This window comes from Pelodiscus sinensis, chromosome 28 (genome assembly GCF_052426305.1).
Source record: "Pelodiscus sinensis isolate ZL-2025 chromosome 28, ASM5242630v1, whole genome shotgun sequence".
Lineage (NCBI taxonomy): Eukaryota > Metazoa > Chordata > Testudines > Trionychidae > Pelodiscus > Pelodiscus sinensis.
Genome location: NC_143079.1, coordinates 12,935,306 through 12,961,398, shown reverse-complemented (window position 1 = coordinate 12,961,398; position 26,093 = coordinate 12,935,306). Strand labels below are relative to the sequence as shown.

Genomic DNA, 26,093 nt, shown 5'->3' with positions numbered 1-26,093 from the left:
TCCCATGGATTTGTGTGTGTCTTGCTTTTCTAAATAGTTCCTAACCTGTTCTTTCTCCATAGAGGGCCGCCCACCTCCTTCCCATACTGCATTGCCTAGCGCATTTGTCTGGGAGCTGACCTTGTCTGTGAAGACAGAAGCAAAGAAAGCATTGGGTACTTCAGCTTTCCCCACATCATCTGTAACTAGGTTACCTCCTTCAACCAGTAAGGGCTCCACACCCCCTGATCACCCTCTTACTGCTAACATGCCTGTAGAAACCTCTCTTGTTACCGGTCACATCCCTTGCCAGCTACAATTCCAATTGCGCTTTCGCCTTCATGATAACTCCCCTGCATTCTCGAGCAATATATTGATACTCCTCCCTAGTCATCTGTCCAAGTTTCCACTTCTTGTCAGCTTCCTTTTTGTGTTTAAGCTCGCCGAGGATTTCCCCGGTAAGCCAATCTGGTCGCCTACCATATTTTCTTTTCTTACTGCACATCGGGATGGTTTGTTCCTGGGCCTTCAATAAGAGGTCTTGAAAATACTGCCAGCTCTCCTGGACTCCTTTCCCCTTCATGTTAGTGTCCCAGGGGACCCTACCCATCAGTTCTCTGAGGGAGTCAAAGTCTGCTTTTCAACACTGCTCACAAAACACAGATGTACCCTTTCTGCTACACAGATATGTACCTGCTCTTTTCATCTCTCCAACAGACACTGTCCCCATCTGCTCACACATTGTTGATACTGAGATGTGTCCTAATCTCATTCCTTTAGTATCACTTCTCATTCTACTTATTTTCCCCAGTCCGGACCAGGGATGGAATAGTGCAGTCAATTAATCGATAAGCAAAAGCTTATAGGTGAATGCTATAGACTACACGCATTACTCCCCCTCAACCAGTACATTTTTTAGCAGGCTGGCCAGCAGCCCGGCTCAGTCCTGGCTCACACTGGGTCTGGGACCTACCACCACTGTGACTCTGCATTTAAAGTGAATTAGGAGCTGGATGGGCAGGCAGCGTGGCTCAGACCTGCCCCGCACAGATAGGGGCTTCTGCCACCCCTCACTGCTGCCTCTTTATCAGAGGCAGCAGCGCAGGGTGACAAGCAGCCAGTCCGTAAGGGGAGCTGGGTTTTAAACTGGCTCCCCTCACAGACCAGCTCCTGCCTGGCACCCCACACTGCTGCCGGCCCTGCCTGTACCCCCAGGGACTATAGAATAGTTGACTAACCAATAAGAATTCATGAGGTTACTTGACTATTCAATTAACCGATATTTAACATCCCTAGTCCAGACATCTGTTCAGAGGACTTTTGTTTATGGGGATTTAAGAACCTGTGATGGGGCAGCTGCCCTGCACTGGCCCTTTAAGGGTTAAAGCTTAGCCCTGGGAGAGGGCTGGAGCTGTGCAGCCAGCAGCTGTGGCCAGTATGAGCAGATTAGGGCCCAGCTGGAGCAGTATAAGAAAAGGCTCCTGGGGGGGGGGGGGAGGGGGAGAGACAGACAGACTCACTCTTGCTCTGGCTGGGGAGCAGGAGGGGCCTGGCTGCCAGGCCAGAGACATGGCTGGCTCCACCACTACCCCTCTCACAGTGCTGGGTTTTAACCCTTAAAGGGCCAGTGCGGGGCAGGTGCCCTGTGTCCGTACCCAAACTTAAATACTTGTTATTCCCAGCAGCTACTATCCCTACAGCAAGGGGACAACTCAACAAGTCAAACCTTAGTCCCAGTCTATGAACATAATCAATCTGAATTGAAACCTGGGGAGCTAATAGTTTGCATTCAGGGGTTTGTTCATTTTTTGGTGGTTTGTGGGGGGGTGTTTTGTTTTTTCAACCCTAGCCTTACAAAATGTCAGTGTAAGCCATGCTAGCCCAGGCTGTGGTTACATGGAAGGACGGAGGCTCAAGGGATCAGGGTTTTTTGTACATGTCATGCTAGTGAAAGGTGCCAGACTGACAGAGAGGATGAAGTTTCACCCACAGGACAACTACAGCCCAGGCAGCGGGACATCAGCCTTTCCTCCTGCTTGCTTTCCACTGCCCTGAAGCTCCTGTTCCTTCCAATCTTCCCACTCGCTACATTTGGCCCCACATGGGAATAACCCAGAAACCCGTAGGGTCACATCTGCTGTCCTAGCAAGTGGGAGGCAGAAGGCCACGTGGTTCTGTTGGGTGGACCAAAGACAGTCTAGGTCAGACTCCTGACAGGAATCAGTATGACCAGCCTCTCGTTCCACTGGCCTCTTCCCCCACGGGCCTCATTCATTCCTGACATACACCACGTGTGGCTGGAAATCTGGAGGTGGAAGGCTCGCTGGCTGTCAACAATCCACTCAGCCACTTGATTCCTAGTCCAGGGATTGCTCTATTCCAGCCTCTTCCCATCTTTCCACTTGCTGACACACCAGCTCAGCATGCAAGCAAGTTAGACTGTGCTGGCAAAGACATCTGGTACCAACCGCCCTATTCCGCAGCATGAAAAGGAGACCCATTTGCTGTGCACCTCGAGGCAAGCCACCCCAGGCATTCCTCAAGACAAGCAGCCCTTTCAGCTTGTGCCTCGCGGCATGCACACCAGCCCTGTTGTAAACCTGTGAAAGGGACTGGAATGAGTACAGCCAGCTGCACTGGAGAGTGGTCGCTACTACTGCCAGTGCATGGCCAGCCACTTCTGAAGGTGCAGTCAACGGGGCTGGTAGACTGAGAGAGTCTTTACTGTAATGCAACACCCCTAACTTTTCATGCCTACGTAGCCTTTTCTCGCTCCAAGGTGTCCTGGTGGGCAATCTGCGGCCCATCAGGGCCCTGGGGTGGCCTGTGCGACATTTTGTTTGCCACTGCCCATGCACAGGGTTGCCAGATTCCACTGGTGTCTGTCCAAGCAGTGTTTTTCCTACCGTACTGCTAAAGAGACCCACTTAAAGCAAAGGCCCACGCAGCGAGGTGCATGCTGACTGCACACAACATTGACTGTGGGGGCCGTGCACTGCCTCTGCATCCAATCAGAGCCACTATAGTTCACACCCTGCAAATTCTAGGTACACAAGCACAGTGAGCAAAACTACCGTATCCTGGGAGACCGTGCTGGATACGACAATCTTGCAACCCACTGAGATGAAGGAGGGCCACTCATGTGGCCCAAGCACTAGCCATCATTGGTACAGTGTTTGGAGAAAACGATGCAAGGACTTCCCATAATCCTTTGCCTGCAACACTCATCTGATGAGGGGATGGCCCTGCCAAACACACATTGTAGAATGGACAGAAACTTTTTTGAGGAGGGGAAGGGACCCATCTCGGGGTCCTGCAAATGCCACACAACCCTTGGGCTGCCTCTGGGTGACAGTTCTGCTCTAAGGGATGCCAGAAGGTTAGAAAAGAACCCAGCCTGCTAAGTTCTGAACTCTTAGCACCCACAGACTCACAGGAACGATGTTCTGTGCACGTTCTGCGCTGAGGCATGGGGCAGACGGAGCTGTTCATTTGCCTCCCACTCCCTCAAACGGCAATGTTTAATCCACCCAAAATAAAGTAACGGGAGCAGCCAAGGCGGCAAAACATTTTGGCTCCACCCCTCAGGCAGCATTTCTCTCGACCCACAGGAAAGCTACATCATGAATCAGAGACCCGACCCATCCCCTCCCCTCCCCTTCCCCTAGCACAACAGCCAAAACCTGCTGAGCTGAGGTAATCCTTTTCTTCTGGTACTGTCTCCTCCTCAGGGAGGCATGGAGCATCCCTGTCACTGAGGATTACATGGAAACATTCAGCCCAGAGAGTCTGCGTTTGGCTCTTAATACTTCACTAGCCGGGTGTTGCCTTATCTTTGCTGTTTACAGTTAACTTGGTGCTGCTGAAAAGTACTGAACAGATACCAGAGAGAGAGAGAGACAGCCCCCGTCACTGAACAGATACCAGCGAGAGAGACAGCCCCCATCACAAGAACAGCCCCAGCAACAGAAGTGCAAACTGCTCCCACCTAACCAGCATGACGTTACTAGAATCTCGGCGGCCCGTTCAATTCTTGGCATCCCTTAGGAGGACATTAATAGGATCACAAGGCCCCATTATGAAGTGGGCTCCTGTCCATTATTTATCACGTGATTTCATTTCAAAAAGACAGTTAAAGAGCCACCAGCTGGTAACAACTTTCACTCAATCCGCTGTAGATGTGAATGGATGATGTAGAAGTAAATGCTTTGTCTTGTCAGTATCTGTGCCCTGCAGTCCCAACCATCCTCACTCCCATCCCCTGGGCTTTGTGGGCTGGGCAGGGCAGCCAGCTCCCCACAGAACATGCCCTGGCAGCACAGCAACTGCTGGGAACCTCAGATCACTCAACGTTCTTAGAACAGCTCCTGTGGAGTGACAGGGGGGTATTGCTTGGAGCAGAGCCGGCTGCAATAGACACAGCTCCACCCCACAACATTTCTGGTAACAGGGAGACATTTTGACTGAGCTTTGCAAAACGTCACTTGCCATTGTTTGAGGGGAGCCCACGCCAGGAGACTATAGCTCACTCACCCAGGAGTAAGACACACCTGTAGAGAGGTTTTAAGGCGGCAAGGGGGGAAGAGTCCAGCTTTGCTCTGCAGTGCACGCACTGGCCGTGCCCGGAGCCAGGGAATATGCCACAGGGCAGTTAGAAACCCCAGAACAACAGAAGACAACTTGATGTGCTGGTGCTGACACTGCAGCCCACAAGGGGTTTTGTGAGCTTTATACGTGGCTTGTGCAACAGGCCACAGGGTAAATCAGCTCTCAGGTACCTGTGCCTGCAGCCTTGGCTGGGACAAGGTAATTTATTTAGCTGAGTAACTGGGCCCTACCTGTGCTGGTATAACCACTTGGGCTGATCCTCTCTGCTCCCAGCTCTCTGTGCAGTAACTTCCCAAAGTGCACCACTCCGGTGTCTCTGCTCTCCGGGCACAGCTGCAGAGTGCTCACAGCGGACTGGGGGAGTTTGACAGCAAATCAGAGCTGGGCATCTAAGACCCCCCCCAGGCATTATGGGATAGCTGCTCAGATTTTCCCCAATGCACTGAAAGGCAGTTTAGTACCAGAGTCAGTGGAGAGGCACCAGCACAGGACCATGCCCACATTGCTGTGTGGCCCTAGACTCTGGGTGAACGAAGGCCGTGCGATCCTGCTAAGCCAACACCACACGGCAGTGTTGTGAACAGGGAGACACTAACAGCCACGTCTGCTTACAGAGGAGAGAGCAGAGACTGAAGTGCCCAGAAAGGGGCAAAGGTAACCAAACTGAAGGCTTCTGCCATGCTTCTCTGAATCGGTGTGCTGCTGGCGCTGCCCTGAGCCCAAACAAAGCAGCGTTCTCTGTGGGGAGGAGCGTGAGCAGCCTCCACTAACCCCGTCACCTGCCCCTACTCAGAATGCACCATTAGGCTTGCAACAGACACAAGGGAAGGACTAACAGAGACCCTTACTTGGGCACTGCAGGTGGCTGGGACTCCACGGGGGCAGCAGCTCCTGGGGGCTCTGCTACCGGAGAGCTGCCCACCGCTTCGGCTGGCTCCTCTGCTGCGGTGGACTCCTGAGGCCTGACAGCTGCCCCACCATCTGGGCCAGCGGCAGGCTCTGCTGCTGAGTCAATCTCAATTTCCTGAGCCACGGCGGGCACTTGCGTCCTCTCAGCTGCCGCTGCTGCCTCCTCCCTTTTCCTCATCTCCTCCACAAGCTCCTGCTGCCTCCTCTCGTCGTCCTGACGGGCCAGTTGTTCAAAGCTTTTGAATGCCTGAAAGAGACAAAGTAAATCAAGCAACCGAGCAGGCCGCCAGGCCGTCAATCTACATCTTACATGCGTGTGTCTCAGAAGTAGGGATGCAAAAGCCCGGTTAATCCGTTAACTGGTTAAACCCTTTTAACCGATTAGGCAGGATCCCACGGAGGAGGGAGGCTGCTCCTGGTTACCTGTCCACATCCCTGCTCAGAAGCACACATTAGGGATGTTACATTTTGTTTAATCAGCTAATCGAGTAGTCGGTAGACTTTCCATTGACCGTTCGATTAGTTGATAAGGAGAAGAAATGCAGAGCTGCATGGAGTTAGCTCCTGGCCCCGGGAGCTAACCCCGCCGCAGCTCTGCCTTTTAAATGTCGTAACAGCTACCTGGCTCTTACTACATTTAAAAGGCAGAAGCGCAGTGGGGGACCAAGGGCTGATTCCCAGCTGATGCCAGGTCCCCTGCTGTGCCTCTAACTCTCCTGTCCCTCCTTTCCCCTGGCAGAGATGGTGCTGGGGAGAACCAGCTTTTAAGCAAAGGGGGAGAGGGAAAGCAACTAGTCAAGTAGTCACACATGGGCTATGTCTACACTAGTGTGATCTTTCACAAAAACTCTTTAGTGCAAGAGTTCTTGCATTAAAGTAGTTGCGCAAGAGAACGTCTACACTGGCATGTGCTTTTGCGCAAGAGCATCCTTGCCAGTGTGGATGCTCTCTTACGCAAGAAAGCTCTGATGGCCATTTTAACCATCGGGCTTTCTTGCGCAAGAAATTCATGTTGCCTGTCTACACTGGCCTCTTGCACAAGAACAGTTGCGCAAAAGGGCTTATTCCTGAGCGGGAGCGTCAGAGTTCTGGTGCAAGAAGCATAAGAACATATGTAAACATCAGTAAACATCAGTTTACTTGCGCAAGAACACGTGGCCAGAGTAGACAGGCAGCAAGTTTTTGCGCAAGAGCGGCCGCTTTTGCGCAAGATCACGCCAGTGTAGACACAGCCATGGTGTAGGCTTTGCAGCCTGACATTAGGTTAAAAAAAGCCTAAGATGGCTTCAGCAATTGGCTTCTCAGCCAAAAAGCACCAGGGTGAGAGAACAGACTAAGAGGCACTGAGACTAGAAGAGACACCAATTCAGTAGAACTCTGCTTTGAACAGGAAACGGCTCACATGATGCAAAGGCAGGTGAAAGCGAGCATGCATGCCTAGAGCAGGGAGAACTGAGATTCGTAGGGGACACAAGAACGGGCAAATATATTCTTCCATTTTCTGCAGCCTGTAGCTAAGTAGGAAGCCTCCTTGAGATCAATGCGCCAAAGGAGCTCACCATGGCTCTATAGTGACACTGAGCTTCTCCCACACAGAGCAGAACATTAGTTCCTTCTTTTTTCAAAGGGCTCGGGTCGTGCGCTTTAATTTAGGACACAGCCCAAAGCTAGACTAAACTAGAAAAGATTTGGGGTTGCTCTTTGCATGTGGAAAGCAGAACCGGAGGACACTGAGGATGGGCGATCAGGAGAGGGGCCTAGGGATGGGCAATTAACTGCACCAGGCCTGCCTTCCTCTTCAGCTGCAATTTCTCCACTCCCCAGCCCCCATGGGCTTGACTACTTCGCCAGCTGCACCCATTTCACCCCCACCCTAACATTGCAGTGGGTTCCACCCGCTCACTGGGCTCTTCTTCCTCAATCCAGTCCTGCTGCCCAGTCAGGCCAGTAGAAAGCTAAGGAGCCCCTCAGCAAAGTTCTAGAGGAGTCAGCAGCAGAGCCAAGCTAGAAGCAAGCTCCATCTGAAGGGCAGAGCTCTCTCCAAAGGAGTGACATTGCCACCAGCAGCTCCTCGGGAGAAGCGTCAGGGCAAAGGGCACCTTAATGCAGGCACAGCCTAACACCAGGCACTGCCCCTCCCGAGAATCCGAGGGAGTGACTCACCGTACTATTCATGGAGACCAGCTGCATTTCACCCATGAAACACAAACCAGCCCCAGGCAGAGCGCCCAGAGACGGGACTCAGACAGTGCCCTTTAACTGAGGACATGGCCCCAAATGCTGGGCTGCAAAGGGAGAGTGACGCCCCCTGAACTGGTCTGCAGCACATTCTCATTAGGAGCAGCGCCCCAGCTCCGGATGCCCGTGGCTAGGGGGAAGAAACAGCACGTCGTGCGAGCGACTGAAGCCAGAGCCCAGCACGGCCTCTCTCTGGGGAAATTATTTAGGCTACTGTGCAGGGGTTTGTTTTCACACAGTCATTAGACCTCAACTACACCCCAGGGGAAACATGACAGTTTCTTATTTAGAAGATACACACTCCCTCCTCAGCGGGCCCTAACACTTACTGGTCTGTCACCTCATCTGGCTGCTGCACATGCACAGCAACTTACCTCATTCCCAGTGCAGGCTAACGAGGTCTGCAGTGGGGTCTGCAGGCACCCGTCCCCCCCAAGGGCCACGTTCTGACCACGCCTTGGGTCTCACCACGGCGTGCACCCTCACCTTCGCACACACAGGATTCTGGGGTGCCTCAGCAAGCAGCACAATGTGATGTAGTGGGTGTGCTGTACCCTCTTGTGGCCCTGGATCCACACTGGTTGCTGTGTTGTGCTGTGGGTGACCCCTACTGGCCTGTGCTGGTCTGCAGAGACTCTGGGTGTGAGGGATCCAGCGGGGGATGGTCCCTGAGGGGAGGCACGCAGACATGTCCCAGCAGCCTGACAGCTGGCCTAGGTGGTGGAACCTGAAACAAAGCAAGGGGTGTGGCTACCTGCGGGCTGAGCTGCTGGGGGTTGGGGCAGTCTTGGCGGAGGGAAGCATGAAGAAAGCAGATAGGGTTGTCAGGTGTCTGGTATTTTTGCGTCCTGTCCGGTAAAAAAATTCAGAAAATACTGGACACCTAAACTGTCCGGTACTTTCTGATATTTTCCCAGCCAGGAGGCGAAAATCCCGGGCTGTCTGACTCAATGTGGAGGCAGCCCGGCAGCCCTAGTGATTACCAGGTTCCGCAGGGGAGCTGTCTGGCCTGGCGCAGGGAGCAAGATGGCAGTTTTTTGGGCTTGGCTTAACTTTCGGGGTCCTTTTTTTTTGCTCAATAAACTTTTTCCTGGCATGGGGTTTTTTCGGTATTTTTTCCTGAAACCATCTGGCAACCCTAGAAGCAGACTAAGTCCAGGAGCGGGGGGTTCAGGGGCCTGTGAACCCCTTCCCCCGAAGAGAACTAAGGCGGCCTGCCCTGGCTCCTGTGGCAACATTGAGCCTGTGCGGCGCTGTATCCCTGAGAAGCAAATAAACCTTCTATTCTACAGCCTGACAGAGTCACATCTGGCTGCGGACAGGGGTGCAGGGTGGGGGGGCTCCTCGACACGCCATCACACACAGCTCCTAGCATGAGTGAGGACAGCCCCAAGGGCTGCTCCAACCTACAGAAGCTGGCACCAGTTGTTGATGGGCTTCTCTGAAGCTCAAGAATTCTTGCAATGACTACCTCTCCCATCTCTGGCTACTCTCCAGCCATCTCTTTGGCAGGTGCTGCACATGGGGGTGTATGAGGCTGTCCATGCCGGTGCTGTGCTAAAGATTCCCCAGGGCTTTTGCCCCCTTTCTGCCATCAGAGCAGCACGGACAGGATCTGAGCACCATAATGCAATATCATGTGCACAATGTCGGGGCCCAGGGTTTCTGAACACCGCAACGCTATAGCAAAAGCAAGAGCAGCTGCACTCCGCTCCACTTTATGGAAACTGTGGCTGCCCCTGGGATGCTGCGTGAAGCTGCTGCAGTGGGAGAGTCAACAGCAGCAGCATTAGGAGGACGGCTAGAGAGTCGCTACTGCTGCTGGGCAGAGGGACACAGAGCTATTCACACAGCTTCCTTGAGTGCCCCGTCACCCACCCTAGTATCAGCCCACTTATGTGGTCCCTTCACATGCCTGGCTCCTGGCCCAGGCTAGGCCCCTTTCTATTGAAACATGGCCTGCAAATAAAACAATAGATGTGTGTTTTGTTTGCTTCTTTATGCTGCATAAAGCCCTGGCAAGCCTTCTTTTCACCCAAAACGGTAGAGTTATCTGGGTTTTTAAACGGTCTTTTTTGAACATGAGAAATACCAGACGTTGCCTTTCCTGGTTTTCCTGGAGAACTCATGAGATTACTGACATCACAAGAGACCTCTAACATGAGCACCTGGGGGAAAGGGATGGTTAGACTGTTTATAACTCTTCAGTTTGGCTCAATTTTTGTTCACACCCATTTAACGCAGACTGCTGCTAGACACCTGATGTGAAAGCTCTTACTGAAAACAACAGCAAGTCCATTCTACTGAGTGTAGCCAAAATGTAGTCTTTTAGCGTTGGTATAAGACTAAGTATAATGATGAAAATAAGTCCTAGATAGTAATTTGCATGTATAAGTTCTGTATGTTTCTGTTTCACCCTGCCAGGATTAGCAGGAAGGTCAGTTCTAGATCTTAGGACCTGGTTTTATTACAATGTTTGCTATAAAGTCTTGCTTCTTGTTAACATTACAAATTAAATTGTTCTTCTCGTCTGCATTGCAAACTAAGTTGTGTAAGAGCTTTTGTTATTTCTTTAGAAACTATATAACCCTTTCTAAAATGTAGTCTTGTCTGAAATTCTCTGTAAAATTCTTTAGCATGAGCGGAGATTGTGTGCATAGTTAAGGATAAGCATGAAAAATGTCTCAGATGCCCAGATGGTCCAAACAGGGGGAGAAACTTGGAGAGGATCAGAAAATATCCATTGTGCCCTAGGCTAAATGAATTAGCAGAGCTGAGGAACTTTGGAGACGAGCAGACACTCCCAAAGGTGAGACGACAAACAAGGGAAAATGATGGGAAGCCCGACAACAATCAAAGGATAATTGTGGAAAACTCTGAGGCTAACTCCATTTAAGGGAGGATGATTGCAGCAGTACGACATTGCAAAACCTGTATACGCCAATGGGAACGTACAAGTATAAGTATGGTGGTTCTCTGGGCTCAGTCCTGCGTAGTGCCTCAGACAAAACTCAGCTCCTCACTCATGTTCAATCTAACAGGTCACTAGACTGACCTGAGTCACGAACGACAGACTGGTAACTGGAAGTGGGCTGTGCCCACAAAAACTCACGATACCATCTACATGTTTTGTTAGTCTTTAAGGTGCTACTAGACTATTTGTTGTTTACGTTTTACAGACTAACTCAGCCTCCCCTCTGAAGATTTTGGTAACTATACGAACGTAGTCTACCGGGGGGGGGGGGGTTGCTTTTCATGTCGTATTTTCAATAAACATAGTGTATTGCCTTTTCCCCTGAAAAAGATCCCATGTGCTTTTTATAAACATAACATGAGAATGAGAAAACTCCCGCTCCAGTTCTCTGGTCCTCCAAGGAGTCCTCTGGCAAAAGGCAAGGAAGGCAACACTTCAAAGTTAAAAACAAAGAAAAAAGATAAATTCCAGGCTGCCTTTGTCCATCACAACGCAGGAATAAGGCACAAATCCATTTCTGCTCTTCTCTGCAAGTCGATTCTATGCTGCTTGCCTAAGGCCTAAGAGAGACTAGCTGATCTGTGGGGTTCATGCTCTGGGAAGGAGGCAGAGCAGAAGCAGGGATGAGAAAGAACCAGCAGATTCATGGCACTTTGAAAGAGCTGGGAGGGAGGGGAAGAGTAGGTTTTGTGGGGCTCCAGTGCGTGAGGTGTGGAAGGAGGGGGCAGAGTGAGGGTGAACAAGCCACAGGGGGAATAGGTTGCCCACCACTGGCAATCATTCCAAGACAAAGGAGGGCCGTTTATGTGGCCCACTCACTAGTCTTGCTTACCCCTCGCGGAACTAAACTGTAAAAACTAACCAGGACTTCCCATCTCCCATACACACATCACCCACTGGACCATTTTTGAGTTGTAAGCATTCCAAAGAAAGTCTTATCTCAATGTGTCCAGCAGCATAGGCCCGCAGAGTCAACAGGCTGAGGCCAACAGTGTGTGCTTCAACCCAGAACGAGAGGCTGAGAAGCTCTGAGTGAAAAGCAAAGCTTAGAAACAGAAACTTGGAGGAGAGGTCTTCAGCCCAACCCTCTTGGCCAAGCTAAGGTCAGGCTGCAGTCTCTCAACCACCCCCTTCTTCTCTGTCGTTGTCACAGACTGCTCCTTTTGCCTTGGCTACTGCAATCACTTCCTGTCAGGCATTTTAGCACCAACCGTATTCCCTCCATGATGTTCAAACCGTTGCTGTCAGAGTTCGCTCTCACACCCATTCCTCTCACGAAGTTGCCCACCATTTGTCATCCACTGACTCCCCACTGCATTGTGCTCCACAAAGTTCCCGTCCTCTTACATCATGCTGCCCTTTCCTGCATCTCTGCAGTGCTCCTTCATACACCCTCAGCTCATCTGCTCTTACCATCTGTCATGACCATGAGGTTTAGCCAGCAGCCTGGGGACTAAGGAGTTAACTATATCACTTACTTAACCAGGTAGCAGGCAGCCAACAGAAATGTAGGTAGAAATTTCAAACGGGGACAAAGGAATTTTTGGTTTTTCCCTCCTTTGTCCCAGAGCAGTTTCTCTCCAGCTACTAAGGGGGGGGGGGGCAGACAAAATGTCTCTCTCCAAAAAAAGAATCTTCACTATCTATAAATCCGTTAGGTTTTATTGTTTTATGGTTTGGGAATAGGAATCTGATGTCTGTGCATTTAAAAATGGGTTTTCCTCTACTTTATAACTAAGTTTTGGCCCATGGTGGAATCCCCCATGAGTATATTAATTGGTGACTTATCTAATGATTATGCTTATATCAGGAGTATTGTGGTGAAGATAAAAGCTCTCTTTCCTTTTTATTAACCTGGTATTGGTTAATTTTTATGTCCTGGTTTTACGATAGGGCTGAGATTTCCCGAGTGATCTCTCCTCTGGCTTTCTTATCATTACTTGAGTGGTGGCATCGGATTTTTATCCCCAAAATCTAGGTTTTTAAGATTTTTGGGGGAAGCTTTATACCAGAGCCTGGAAAGATAAGGTACTTTTTGGGTACTTTTGCAGACCTACTGCATTTATCATGCCAGAGTGGAGATTATGCCTTGGCACCCTTTATCTCTTCTTCACTGATATATATGCCAGGACACCTTTCTCCCCTCATTCCAATTCCTCCAGAAACCTCATCTTTGATGTGCAATCTCTGAGACATGACAGGAGAGTAAGGCAGCCAACAAGTAACAAAAGGAATTAAACAAGCAGCTGTGACCTGATCAACCTCACAATCTTACCCAAAGGGGAAGGAGTGTAAAGGAAAGAGGAGAGGGTGTTTATACTGCTCACTTTGTTATGCTACACCCATTCCTCAGAGCAAAGCCTGGGTCTTTACTTGGTTGTGGCATAGCAAACATTTCTAGGAGCTTGAAAAAATAAAAAAAGACAGTAACTCCACCCTTAGCTAAGGAGTTACTGGCCACATGCAAGCCAATCGTGTAACACAGTTGGCCCCACTCAGACCCTGGTACAAGAATGCCATCATACATCAGTCGAACAACTGATGAGGGCCTGATCCAGCCCCCAAAGACCTCAGGGGACAGTGTCATGAACAGTAACAGCATGATCCTCAGTGAAGGAAGCCGACAAGGATCAATGCTGGCCCACTTCAATGCTGGTGTGAGGGAGTAATGAATGCAATGCTGTCCCCACCCTTTCAGGTCTCCCAGCTACTCCCGGGCTAACAATGCAGAACCAGTTTGGAGAAGCTGTCATGGGGAAGCTGGAGGTTCTGCCAGCCGGGATGGAGATGACTGAGCACTCGCAACAGGGCGCGGGGCTGGGATAAAGCATTTCGGCTGGACCTCGGTACCCAACCCATCGGTGAAACCGCTCGTTTTAACCCATGTCGCGTCGTCAGTAGGTTCCAGAGTTAACGAACTGGCTAAGCCGTTCGAGAGGGCACAGGGGCAGGCGCTCCAGTCGGAAGTGCCCCCTCGGCCTCTCCCCACCGTGCAGAGGGGCTGCTCCTGCCTGCAGGCCGCTGCAGCTCCCCCCGGCTAACCACTCTCAGCCGCGTGCGGAATAAGTTTTGCCCGGAGGGCCGCGCGGATGCGCACCACCCGCCTCCCCCCCACGCGCCGCGCGGGCTACCTGGAGGGCCATGGCCTGCGCCGCGCCGGGCGGGAAGCCCAGGCGGCCCCGCGGCGGCCGCAGCAGGCGGTAGAAGTCGGTCTTGCGGTAGAGGAAGCCGAAGAGGACCCGCAGGAAGCCCTGCACGTTGCCCACGTGCTGCAGGATGCCCAGCAGCGCCTGGTCGTACGTGTCGGTCATGGCCGCGGCCAGGTCCATGGCGGCCGGGGGAGGCTCCTCAGGCCGGGACTCTCCCGCTGCCAGGGCAACCTCCCGACAGGCACTTCCGGCCCGGGCCCGCAACGGCCCCGGCTACTTCCGCTCGTCCCGCGCGGCTCAACGCTCCGGCCGGAAACCGAGGCCGTAAAAGAGGGGCCGTTGCCATGGAGACGCTGCGGCGGGCCAGAAGGAGGAGGTAGGGAGCTAGAGCGTCGCAGCATCACGTGACGGATTCAGACGCCATTTTGTCATGTGATGCAGAATGGGGGCGGGGTTCCCGGGATTCCCTGCCCGAGAGGGGGCGGGGATTGAGGGGCTAGGGGCGGGGCGTAGTAAAGAGGGGGGCAGGGTATAGTAAGGGGGCAGGATTGGGGGCGGGGGCAGGGCATAGTAGGGTTGCCAGATGGTTTAACAAAAAATACCGAACACCCCCCCCACCCCATCCCCCCAAAAACGGGAAAAAATTCCGTTGAGAAAAAAGAAAGGGGGAGACCAAAGTTGTTAAGCAAAAAAAAAAAAGGCGCTGTGCCTTTAAATGGTCCCGCACGCCCCCGCCCCGCCAGACGCAGCAGGGGAAACGGTCCCCGCCGGCTTCCGTCCGAGGGAAACAGGAAATACTGGACATTTCACACGTCCGGTAGAACGGACAGTCCGGGCGGAAACAGGACACCGGGCAACCCTAGGACATAGTAAAGGGACTGGATTGGGGATGGGCATTGTAAGGGGGCTGGTTTGGTGCAGCTGGGGGAGGCCAATGGGCTTCCCTAGAGGTTGAGGACCAGACATCAGGTCCATCAGTCTCCACAGGGAGCTGTCCCGTTTGTTCCACTAGCCCACCACAACCTCCTCTCTTCTAGGCTGCAACTGATCTGCCGCTAGTCCACCAGCTCCTCTTATGTAGACCCTCCTGGCTCCTGATTGGCTGGTTCCTCCACAGCCACTCTAGCCTTCTGGGAGGACTTCTCTAGCCTTAGAGCTTGACCTGCCCAGTCATAGGGGCCATGTGGACCCCTCTCCCTCAAGCCCTTTAAAAGGTCTAAAGAGACGACAACCCAGGTGGCAGATACAGATGCCTCTCAGGGCCTTGTGTTCCCCACTGCCCTTACCTCAACTCTTTGAAGCTGGAGAACGTTGGAGTGCACCCTGGCATTGCAGGCTGGCTATCTTGCCATGGCCTTGTGATTTTCTGATTAGCCAACCCAGCTGGTTTTGAGTTTCTTGTCACAGGCAAGTTTAAAAATACTACAGGAAGAGGGAGCAAGGTCTCTTACCCTCTCCCTTCCTCGGCCTCCCACCTCTGATCCCCCCTCCCTTTCGGCACCCACCCCTGCATCTGCTGGGCTTCCTCAGACCCTACTGGAGCCCATCACATTCCTCTGGCTCTTCGGCACTGCGCTCCCCTTGCCGCGTGAGAAACCCAGCCCCAAGAGCACTGCGCTGCTGTTGGTGCAGATGCTGTTCTGTGGCACCCTCTAGCCTCTGTCCAGGCAGAGGGAGGGGCACACGAGACACAGGCAGTGAACGCTGCCAGAAGCTGGAGCATGACTGTGCCTGGGAGCAAAAGGGTGTTACACACTGGGGCTTTTCACCCAACGGCATCGCTTGCAAGCCCCATGGGCTGCCAAGCGCTAAGGGAACTCACCTTTCTGACGGTAAATCTGACCTGGCCAGCTGGGTCCACCTGTGTTTCATAGACTCAAACCTGAGAAACTAAACAAAACCTAGTGGGTGGCTTTGGGTGGGGCTGGACTAAAGCATGTGAACGGGAGCCTGTGAGACCTTGCTCCTGCCAGGCACAGCAACTGCTGTGAACTGGAGCTCTGCAAACTAGAGCATCTGACCAGGCCTGGCTTTCGCTGGTTCCTTTGTGAGCGGCCTGGAGAGGAGCCTGGCAGCGCATTGATACCATTCGTGGATGGTTTTGTGTGGGGAGGTGTGACGTAGTGGGGGATAACCTGCTAACTCTCTGGCTGCTGTCTGTAGCACCACCGAGCAGACAAGTAATGAGTCACTATGCAAAGAGGGTATCCCAACTGGTTTGGCCAGCTGACCCCCATGGAGAGGAACAAAGGAAGGTGGAATGCTGCCCTGGCTGGGGGGCAGGGCTGGAGGAGAGTGAGTGAGTTCCTGGCTGGAAAGCAGGGGAGAAGGAACTGGGGAGAGGGCTGGGATTCCCCTATCTCAAGGGGGGCACTGAGGCCTCTTAGCCCCCAGTTCCTGTAACCAGATTACATCTGTGCTATGCTGTATCCTGGAGGAGCAATAAACCACCCTCAATTCTACTGGCTGGTGGAGTCTGTTTGTGCCATTTCGGGGTGCAGGAGACAGGGGACCCCAACGCGCCGTCACAGGAGGTGACAACCGACAGCAAAGCCCAAGCTTCAAGGCTTCTGTGGATTGGGGTTCCATGTCCCCACACCTGTGAGCCTGTGTCTCCAAACTGGCCTCGGGGCACCCCCGTTGCACTGGAACGCATCTTGTCCCAGCATGGGACACTGTCGCATGTCCGACGTGCGCTGTGGTTTCTGACGGCGTTAGCTTGCGAGCTGTCAGGCTTGGGCCATTGAGAGAACTTGGCTGACCAGCCTTACCCTGACAGCATGTCTAGCAGAGGCATTCTGAGCTCAGCACGGGTAAAAGAAGTTTATACTGAAAACCTGTGAGCCAGCATTTCTTAAAATGAGCAGGGACAGTGTTAGCTTTATGCGTCAGCTGAGCCGAGCCTCAGGCCATAGGTGCCCCAGGAGAAAGGTCTGGTTTTAACGTTTGCTAACGTGTAGGAGTCCTAGGCTACATCTAGACTGCCGCTTTTTTCGGAAAAAGTTTCGCACATTGCGCTCCACATTTGCGCACCTTTTTCCAGTTGGTTTTTCGGAAGAGGCTTTTCCGAAATGTCGCCCCTCTACACAGGGCCAAATGTCGGAAAAACCTCCTCTTTCGGAAGAGCCCTTCTTCCTCATAACATGAGGAATACAGGGCTTCCGAAAGAGCGCATCTGCTCTTCCGCAAAAAATGTCGGAAGAGCAGACGCATTCCCTGGCTCCCTTTGGTATCCCAGAAAAACTCCGTAGTCTAGACATAGCCCTAGAGCAGGTGTTTAGTGACGTGTTCCCTGGTCAATGTAAGGTTTAACAGGACCAGCTACCGTTCCAATAGAAGGTGCCTGTCTACACTAGTTCTAGGACGAGTTAGCCAGTCGATCTTAAACAATGCCAGGCAAGCCCAGTGGGGTGAAACGTGTGATTCTTCTGGGAGAAATGCAACTGGGAGATGCCCACCCCCCTGGCATGGAGGAAGGGGGCTCCGGAACCAAGGGATGCATTCCAATGGTCCCCAACCTTTTGGGGCTGCCGGGCGCCCAGGGGCAGGGCTGGTCACATGCCGGGCAGCCGGGGGCGGGGCCGCGCACGGGCCTTGAGGCGAGGCCATCCATACGCTGCATGCCTGGAGCTGGCGCCACCCATGCGCCACTCTCCCGGGGCTGGCGCCGCAACTGTGCTGCACGCCCAGGGGTGGGGCCTCCCATACGCTGCACGCCCGGGGCCAGAACAGCCCATGTCCCGCGTGCCTGGGGGCTGGGCCGTGCTGCATGCCCGGAGCTGGCGCCTGTGCCACACGCCCATGCGCCGCGCGCCCGGTGGTGGGGCCGCCCATACGCTGCAAGCCCGGGCCCGGGGCCGGCACAGACCTCGCGCCGCGCACCAGGGGATGGGGCCGTCTAACCGCCGTGCGCCCGGGGCTGGCACTGACCATGTGCTGCATGCCCAGGGCCGGCGCCGCCAATGCGCCCAGGGGCTAGCACCGCCCATGCGCCGCGCGCCTAGGGGCGGGGCCAGCCCCGATCATTCAGTGGGCGCACAGAAATGGCCCGGCGGGCGCCATGGCGCTGGCAGGCACCACACTGGGGACCACTGCATTAGGAAACTGCCGCTGGGAACGGAAACAGCTGAGAAATGTGAAAGCTGATGACCGTCTGCTTGCAATGCAACCTAGCAACAGCTGCAGGGAAGGCCAGGTGGTTTTGGGGCTGCGCTGGGGAAGGCCTGCACTCCTGAGCCTCAAGATGAGGGTGAGGGTCCCACACATTCTGTTATCTCGTAGCAGGAATTTGACAGAGAACACACACACACACACGAACCAGCGCCTTAACACACACACACACACACACCCCAGAACACACACACACACACACACACACATACACACACACACACACACACCCCAGAACACACACACACACACACACACACACACACACCCCAGAACACACACACACACGCACACACACACACACACCCCAGAACACACACACACCCCAGAACACACACACACACGCGCACACACACGCGCACACACACGCGCACACACACACACACCCCAGAACACACACGCACACGCACACACACACACACACCCCAGAACACACACACACACACACACACACCCCCCAGAACACACACACACGCACACACACACACACACACGCACACACACGCACACACACACACACACACACAAAGCAAGGCAGCGGCATCGCCCTGAGCCGGCAGCCAACCGGAGTCAGTTGTCCCAGGGGCGCGAGCTGCCCCGTTCATCTCGATGTCCGCACTCTGCTGTTTCCCTGCTGATCGATTAGGCAGAAGTCTCCAAATAACGCGCTTTTTTTTACAATCCCAAACCACCTGAGCCCTGCCTGGCTGCCCAGACCCCCAGCAGCCCCCTATGTGCTCCTGTACCATGGGCCATAGAATTTAACTCACCCCAGTAGCAGGAGCGACAGGTGCACCCTAAAAACAGGGGCCACAGAAGCCTGAACCATGGCCCCCCTTTGCATCACTCTGCCCCCTTAAGGCCCCACCGTTGCCCCCCCTTTCTCTGCGTCTCGTGCAGGCCCCTCGTGGCCCTGCCTTGCATCGTCCTTTCCCCAAGGCCCATCCCTGCGTCTTCCTCTACCCCCTTCTGTGGCTCAACCTACAGCCAGTAAGGGGGGGGAGGACGTGACCCCATGCCCCACCCTGTCCCGGCCCTCCTGCCTTGCAGAGAGCCCAGTAATTTCCATCATCTAACGAAGGCACCTCCCTGAAAGTCAGCCAGCCTGATCTGTGATGGGGAACCCACCCCAGCGCTGGATAAATACAGGCGCCTTGTTTCCCATTTGCATTGGCCAGGGCTCAGCTCCTGCTTTCCTCTGCCCCTGCTGATCTCTCCTGCCGAGGGAACCTGGGCACCAGAACCAAGTCACTTGTCTCTCCGGCAGTTGGCGATGAAACCACACGGCTCCGCGGCACTGTGCGGCGGGCTCCTGCTCTGCTGTCCTCCCCGCACAGCACCCCGCGGGAATAAACCAGGGCGCTGCCAGCCTCGCCAGCCTCGCCAGGCCTCCGCTCACTGGCCCCCTCTGCCCAGGCCTGCCACCCCGCCCCTTGGCAGAGCGAAAGGAGCAGAATCCAAGGAAGAGGAGCACTGTGTTGTGGGAGCTGGAGAGGTGGGGCTATAGAGTGACCCAGTCAGCTGTCCCTGGAGACCCCCTCTGTCTGTCCTTCCATCCATCCCCAGCCAGCCACCCGTCCCTGGACACCCCCTCTGTCCGTTTATCCATCCCCAGACACCCCCTCCAGCCAGCCAACCATTCCCAGACACTCTCTATCCAGCCTTCCCTCCCCTAGCCCTGGCACATGCATCAGCTGACTGAATCCTCCACCTAGCTCAGGTGTCAGGCCAGCCTGGGCCATTCCCTACGGGCCTCCCCTCAGGAGCCCTCCCCCAGAGACCCCGTCCCCCGCTGGGCACTGAGCGCACGCACACGCGCACACGCACACGCGCACACGCACACACACACACACTCTCTCTCTCTGCAGAACAGCACAGGACAGTCGGAATCGCACACGGCACAACAAAGCCACTGGTGAATACAAAACCAGAGTGGCTACAAGAGTGGACGAAATCCCCACTCCGTCACACTGGCGCACCGTCGGGGGAGGGACGCCCCCACACATGCGACGGCCGCCTTGCCCCCGGGAATCAGTTTCATTTCCAGTCCCCAGTGGCCTGTGGTTTAGATGCAGGCCTGGGGCGGAGTCTCAGCCACCCCCAGGAGGCGGCAGGGAAGCCAAAGCGTTGGCGAATCCGCACGGGGAATTCCGGCTCAGCAGCTGGCCGCCCTGTTTGTATCATGACGACTCGGGGCCTGTCTGCGCTGGGACCGAGGGCTGGGATGGCGGAGGTGCCAGCGTCGCAGTGGGGAGGCACCAGCCGGGACTGGGACCCTGGACACCGGTGCATGATCTGCTCCAGAACAGCATCTCCAGCACCGTGGCCACATGCCCAATGCATGCCCCCTGCCGGCAGGCCGGAACCGCTGCCTCCCACCTTCTCCCGGCTCGGCAGCTGCCCGCACAGAGAGAAGGGGCCCAGGGGCCTGGCCGGGTGCTCCGGGGGGGGTGCAGGTGGCATGAGGCAGGGGAAGGGTGGAAGGGAAAGGAGAGAACCAGGCAGATGCAGGGGGGGGGGGGAAGAGGGGGCGCTCTGCTGATTTCTCCTGGTGTCATGGTCCCTGTCAGGGGGATGCTATGGGGACCAGCGGGCCCCTCTGCCCCGTGCCCAGCAGTATGAGGGCAGCAGCAAGGCCAGAGCGGAGCTGGGAGGCGGGATGTCAGGATGGGTGGACAAGCAGTTCCTCTCTGCTGCTCCCCGCACGTGGTCCAGGGGACAGGACCCGACTCCATCAGCCCCCGTCCTTCACCTGAGCCGAGGGAGGAGCCGTCAGCAGGCCAGGGCCAGTGACACAGAGCTTGGCAGGCCCAGGTCTGTCCCTGAGAGGGCAGCCATGTCCCACTCCCCAACCGGCTCCCTGCCAGGGACCCTGGAGCAGGGTTTGTGCTGACCCTGACTTGCTTGGAGCAAACGGCACAGCCGGGGCGGGTGCTGTGTCCTAGCTCCTTGTGCGAGCAGCTGCCGCCTCGCCTGCTGGCCAGGCCGGAGACCGCAGCCGCGTGGCCAGGGACAGTAAAGGCTGGAGGGTCCGTCCTGCCCCAAACCCCGACCCGGGCGGGGCTGCGGCTGGATGCTGGGTGCCATGGGAGCAGAGATCCTGCACCCCCCTGGCAGCAGGGCCCTGGCTCCGGCACAGCCCCGCACTTCTGGCCCAGGCTGCAGTCCCACAAGGTTCCTGTGGCAGGGCCCTCTGCGTGGCATGCCCCAAGCCGTGCCCTGCCCACATGGCACCACACACCCACTGCCTGCTCGCCCTGGGACAAGCACTTCTCGCTGTCCCCACTCAGGTGCAGTCTGGGGCCCTCTATGGTGGCTGGTCCATGGAGAACAGCCTACTACTGGTGCCGGCGCAGGGGTTCTTCCTTCAGCTCCCAGGCTGTGCTCTGTGCTTGTGCTGATCCCAGAGTTCAAACCCTGCAGGCGGCCTATGGACACAGGCTCCGATCCCCCGGCCCGGTAGCGGTGCCAAGCCCCGGCAGGGGCTCCGCCTTCCTGCCCAGCAACAGAGTCACCAGGAGAGGCAGGTCCAGGCCCCATCCAAGGGCTCCCTGCTTTTTCCAGCCTGGAGCCTGGAGGGGACCAGCTGGGGGGAAGGGCACTTCATATCCGCACTGGGCCTCTGGGCCAGCCCTACTTCCCCCTCCCGCTGGGGAAGGGAGAGCACAGCCTGACCCCCAAGCTGCCCTTCCTGCATCTGGAGCCTGCTCAGCCCTGAGCCCCCCGGCCTGCCAAGCACCAACCCTTCCCCTCTGCCGCCGGGTGAGGGTCCCCAGGATGTGCCCAGCCCCCCCTCACTCACTCAGGCGGGTTTTCACCGGTTTATTGCGCTGGTTGGCCCCCCCCCTCACTTCTTGACTTTGCCCTGGGCAGCCACGGCCTCCATGGCCTTGCGCACGGTCTCCTCGTCGCCCAGGAACTGCATGGGCTTCGTGGGCTTCAGCTTCTCGTCCAGCTCGTACACGATGGGGATCCCGGTTGGCAGGTTCAGCTCCATGATGGCGGCATCAGACATCCCTGGGGGAGCAGGGCGGGGGGGGTCAGACAGGCCTCTGGCTCCAGCTGACCCCCCCCCCCCCCGCCCGCCGGGCAGGGACCCCGGGCATTTTCCCACTGGGACAGCGCAGACAGAAACACAGCCCCAGCCTCTCCCAGCAGGGGGCGCTGTGGGGGAGGGCAGGAGCTGGCTGCGGGGGGTAGGTGTGAGGGGAGGGGTCGGGGCTCTGGATTCCTGCCGTGACCTTTAGGGCCGGGGCACGGGGAGGCCGGGGAAACAGGATCCCGGCTGGTCTGCGCAGAACCAGGCTTCTCCCAGAGCCTGGAAATGTGACGCCAGCCTCAAAATAGCAACAACCTTCAGTGGCAGCGGGTCACCGCCCCCCCTGCTCCTAGCCCCCCCCCCCCCGCTCCTAGCCTCCCCCCCCCCACTCCCAGCTGAGGAGCTGATCAATGCACCAGGGTGCTCACCTGCCAGCTGGTCAGGCCTCCCCGCCCTGGGCTAGCAGCCCCATGTTGCAGCAGGGGAAACCGAGGCACGGGGCGGAGGAGTTGATGCCCATTATTAGACCTAGCTCCCCCCTGCCCATCTCTAGTGACAGGTCTCAAGGTGGATAAGCCCTGCTGCTAATCGGGGGGGGAGGGGATGGGTTGGGGGCACGCCCCGCTCGGCCGAGCAGTCTCCTGCCCGCCCATCCCCCCCGATGCCCTGAACACGGGAGAGTTCTCGGGACGCGCCCCCAGCATTGACACAAGAGCCAGGTAGCCCCGCAGGGGGAGCTCCCCTCCCCGCTCATCCCTGGGCAGCCCTCGCTGCAGCCACTGTCCAGGAGCAGACGGGGCCCACTCCCTCCCCCCCCCGTGTCCCCAGGAGCAAACGGGGCCCACTCCCTCCCCCCCCCCCCGTGTCCCCAGGAGCAGATGCCAAGACTGGAAGGAGCGAGCCCCGGGGCCCTTGCACGGGGGGGGGGGGGGGACATAGCTGGGAGGACATGCGGCCTGGCACCCGGCCCAGCTAAAGGCCACTCCTCAGCAATCGCTCTACTCCAGGGCCTGGGCTCACAGCTGCCCCCTGGGCTGCCAGGGTCCTCCTGGGGGCAGTGCCCTGGGCCCTGCTGCTACAGGCTGCTTCCCGGCTCCGCTCCCCCGGGGGGCTCCCCACGCTGGGGGGGGGCTGGGCCACACGGGGGGGGGGCTGGGCCACACGGGGGGGGGCTGGGCCACGCTGGGGGGGGCTGGGCCACACGGGGGGGGCTGGGCCACGCTGGGGGGGGCTGGGCCACACGGGGGGGGCGTACCCTCCAGGTGTTTGACGATCCCGCGCAGGCTGTTCCCGTGGGCGGCGATCAGCACCCGCTTGCCGGCCTTGATCTGGGGGGCGATCTGCTCGTTCCAGAAGGGCAGGGCCCGGGCGATGGTGTCCTTGAGGCTCTCGCACGTGGGCAGCTCCCCGGGCTTCATGCCTGCGTAGCGCCTCTCCTGGGGGGCAGGGCAGAGACCCTGGTAGCTCTAGGGGCCCCGCGGGGTATCAAGGAGCCCTGGGGGCTCAGCCGGCGGGGGTGGGGAGGCGGCTGCTCGGGTCGGAACCAGAGCTGGGCCCAGCCCCAAAGCCAGCGGGAGCCTGTGGCCGGGGGGGCTGGAGCCCCAGGGCGCCCTTGCCGGCCCCCTCCCGCAGCTTGAGAGCTGCCCGAAACCCCAGGCACAGGGCCCCCGGCCAGCGCTAAGTGCCCCATGCAGCTCCACGGGCACCCGCCCGCCCAGCGATTAGCCAGACACCCCGCAGGGCCAGGCTGGCGGGGGCCGAGCGCAGGGACCCCATGCCTGGCCCTATGGCAGCCGCTCACCCCGAAGGCCCCGTGCCCATCCCAGGCAGCGGCTGGGGGCTTCGTGCCACAGACCCCGGGGCGGGCAGCAGCTGCACTGGTCCAGCTGCTCGGGGGGGCCTTGAGTGTCTCTCCGCACCCCGACCTGGCCTCCACCCAGTCCCAGGCCAGCGTGTGCCCTCCCGCCCCCTCCTTCGCCCCCCAGCTCCTTCTGTGCTTAGCAAACAGCCCGGTGTCCCCCCCCCGCACCGGCTCAGCAGCCCCCCGCCAGGAAGTCACCCTGCCAGGACGCGGGTGCCACGCCCCCCAGCACACCTCCCGGTACCCGGCCGGCCTCACCTTGCTGATGAGCCGGTAGTAGGGGTGCTGCTCGTCCATGGGGGGCGGGGGGATGTCGTAGGAGCGGCGCCAGATCTTCACCTGCTCCTCGCCGTGCCGGGCGGCCGTCTCGGCCTTGTTCAGCCCGGTCAGGCCCCCGTAGTGGCGCTCGTTGAGGTGCCAGGTGCGCACCACAGGCAGCCACATCTGGTCGATGCCGTCCAGGATGGCCCAGAGGGTGCGGATGGCCCGCTTGAGCACCGAGGTGTAGCAGATGTCGAACTCGTAGCCTGCCTCCCGCAGGGCCTGGGCGCCGCGCCGCGCCTCCTCCGCCCCCTTCTCGCTCAGGTCGGCGTCGAACCAGCCGCAGAAGCGGTTCTCCTGGTTCCAGGTGCTCTCGCCATGGCGCACGATCACCAGCCGGTGGGGCGGCATCGCGGGGGTAGGGAGGGCGGCGCCCGAGCCCAGCTCCGTGCCCTGCTGGCGGTGGCCACAGCTCCACCCCACGGCCTCGGGCGCCCTTTTATACCCGCCCGCCCAATGGCCCCCCCCCGGGGCAGACGGACAGCTGCAGGCAGCCAGTTATGGTGCTGCTGGGTGGGCAGGTCCCCCCCCCAGCGACAGCCAGGCCAGGCCAGAAATAGCCCAGAGCTGGGCAGCTTCCAGGCCTTGGATGGCGGAGCCGCCTGGCTGAAGGTTCACGGCACCGCGGCTCCCCCAGCCTGGCCCCGGGGCTCTTTGGAGGGGAACGGGGGGGCAGCTGGCAGGGGGAGCCGAGGGACGCCTGCCTTGCACAGAGGTGCCCGCCACCCCCCCTGCCGCACCACGGGGGGGTCCCGGGAGTGTGGGGGGCCGTGGAGGAAGGGGCTGAGCAGTGTAATCGCTGTCAGATCCCGCGTGGGCCCCGGCCTGACACGCTCCTAGGCCCTTGGCCTCTCCCCACGCTGAGCCAGCTCCTCCTGCCGGTGACCCTAAGCACTGCCCGGGTTTGTGCCGCGAAGGACCAGCTCTCCCTCCCCAGGGGGCAGGTAGCAGGGGGCCGGTTTCTTCCTTCCCCAGCAGCGCAGTGTCGGAGGGAGGGGACAAGATGGGAAGCGTGGCCCAATGGTGAGTGCACTCGTCTTGCACATCAGGCGCCTGGGTTCCTAGTCCCTGCTCTGCTACAGACTGAGTGTGAGCCTGAGCAAGTCACTTACCCTCTCGGGGCCACCGGAGACGCCACCCTGGCCTGCCCCACGGGCAGCGTGAGGACAAATCTGGACGCACCCCCAGATGAGCCAGAGCCGAGTCTTGGCTCCCCCCACGTGCCCTGGTTCGAATTGCCAGGGACCCGGAGCTCGGCAGGGCCCTCCCCCCATGGGCACCTGCCCCCCCATGGGCATCGGCCCCATAGGAAAAGGGGCAAGGCTGGTTTCTCCGACACGGAGGGGGTCCGGCCGGCTGAAGGATGCCGAGTGGGGTGGAGGTAGCCAGGCGGTGTCAGTGGGCAGGGCCGAGGGAGCGTGCGCCGGACGGTACGGCGGGGGCATGGGATGGAGGGAGGTTCTGGTGCTGGGGGGTCAGCGTGGGGGCTGCATGGTGGTTTCTGGGGAGCTCAGCAGGCAGGTGCCGAGCTGATACGGCTATTCCTGTAGGGCTGGGCTACGTGTGGCACCAGCAGCACTGTGCCGCACGCAGAGCCGTAGTGGTGAACCTTGCACTAAAAGCCCTGGCACAAACGCTGTGTTGCACAAGGACTGATGGACTGGCTCCCTCCCGCTCAGGATCGGGCCTCTGACACTGATGACGGAGCGCCCCCTCGTGGTCCGCGGTGGTAGCGCCAGGCCAAGTTTATTCCTGGCCCCAAGAGCTGGGAGGTTTATGGGCCTCACGTAACCCAACACTGATCCTGGTGCAGCAACGTACCTGGCTGTTGTCACACGAGCTGAG

General features: G+C 57.5%; 2 protein-coding genes across 5 annotated transcripts in view; both read right to left on the bottom strand.

The window, feature by feature from the left end:
* Positions 1-14,150, bottom strand: part of NUDCD3 (NudC domain containing 3) — a 67,154-nt gene extending 53,004 nt beyond the window's left edge. The window contains exons 1-2 of one of the 3 annotated variants that reach the window (XM_075910898.2): positions 13,840-14,150; positions 5,436-5,743 (exon numbers count right to left, since the gene is read on the bottom strand). In XM_075910898.2, coding sequence (XP_075767013.1) covers positions 5,436-5,743; positions 13,840-14,037 — 506 coding nt within the window. In that variant the 5' untranslated portion in view covers positions 14,038-14,150. The remainder of the gene's footprint in view (positions 1-5,435; positions 5,744-13,839) is intronic. The other 2 variants (XM_075910896.2, XM_075910897.2) reach the window with 2 other exon arrangements.
* A 7,685-nt stretch (positions 14,151-21,835) lies between these two features.
* Positions 21,836-26,093, bottom strand: PGAM2 (phosphoglycerate mutase 2). Of its 2 annotated transcripts, XM_075910900.2 has the most exons (4): positions 26,070-26,093; positions 24,186-24,641; positions 23,322-23,502; positions 21,836-22,044 (listed from the first exon to the last, which is right to left on the bottom strand). In XM_075910900.2, exons 2-4 carry the CDS (start codon positions 24,597-24,599, stop codon positions 21,875-21,877), a joined length of 765 nt encoding a protein of 254 aa, XP_075767015.1. In that variant the 5' UTR covers positions 24,600-24,641; positions 26,070-26,093; the 3' UTR covers positions 21,836-21,874. The 2 variants fall into 2 exon arrangements, with proteins under 2 accessions (XP_075767015.1, XP_075767014.1); XM_075910899.2 differs by lacking the exon at positions 26,070-26,093 and having other exon boundaries at positions 24,186-24,672.

Bases quoted from the DNA above. Each gene is read 5' to 3' on its own strand.
- PGAM2 (XM_075910900.2), bottom strand. From the start codon at position 24,599: ATGCCGCCCCACCGGCTGGTGATCGTGCGCCATGGCGAGAGCACCTGG. The intron at 23,503-24,185 runs GTGAGGCCGGCC...CCTGCCCCCCAG, and splicing joins ACTACCGGCTCATCAGCAAG to GAGAGGCGCTACGCAGGCAT. The intron at 22,045-23,321 runs GTACGCCCCCCC...CTGCTCCCCCAG, and splicing joins GATCGTCAAACACCTGGAGG to GGATGTCTGATGCCGCCATC.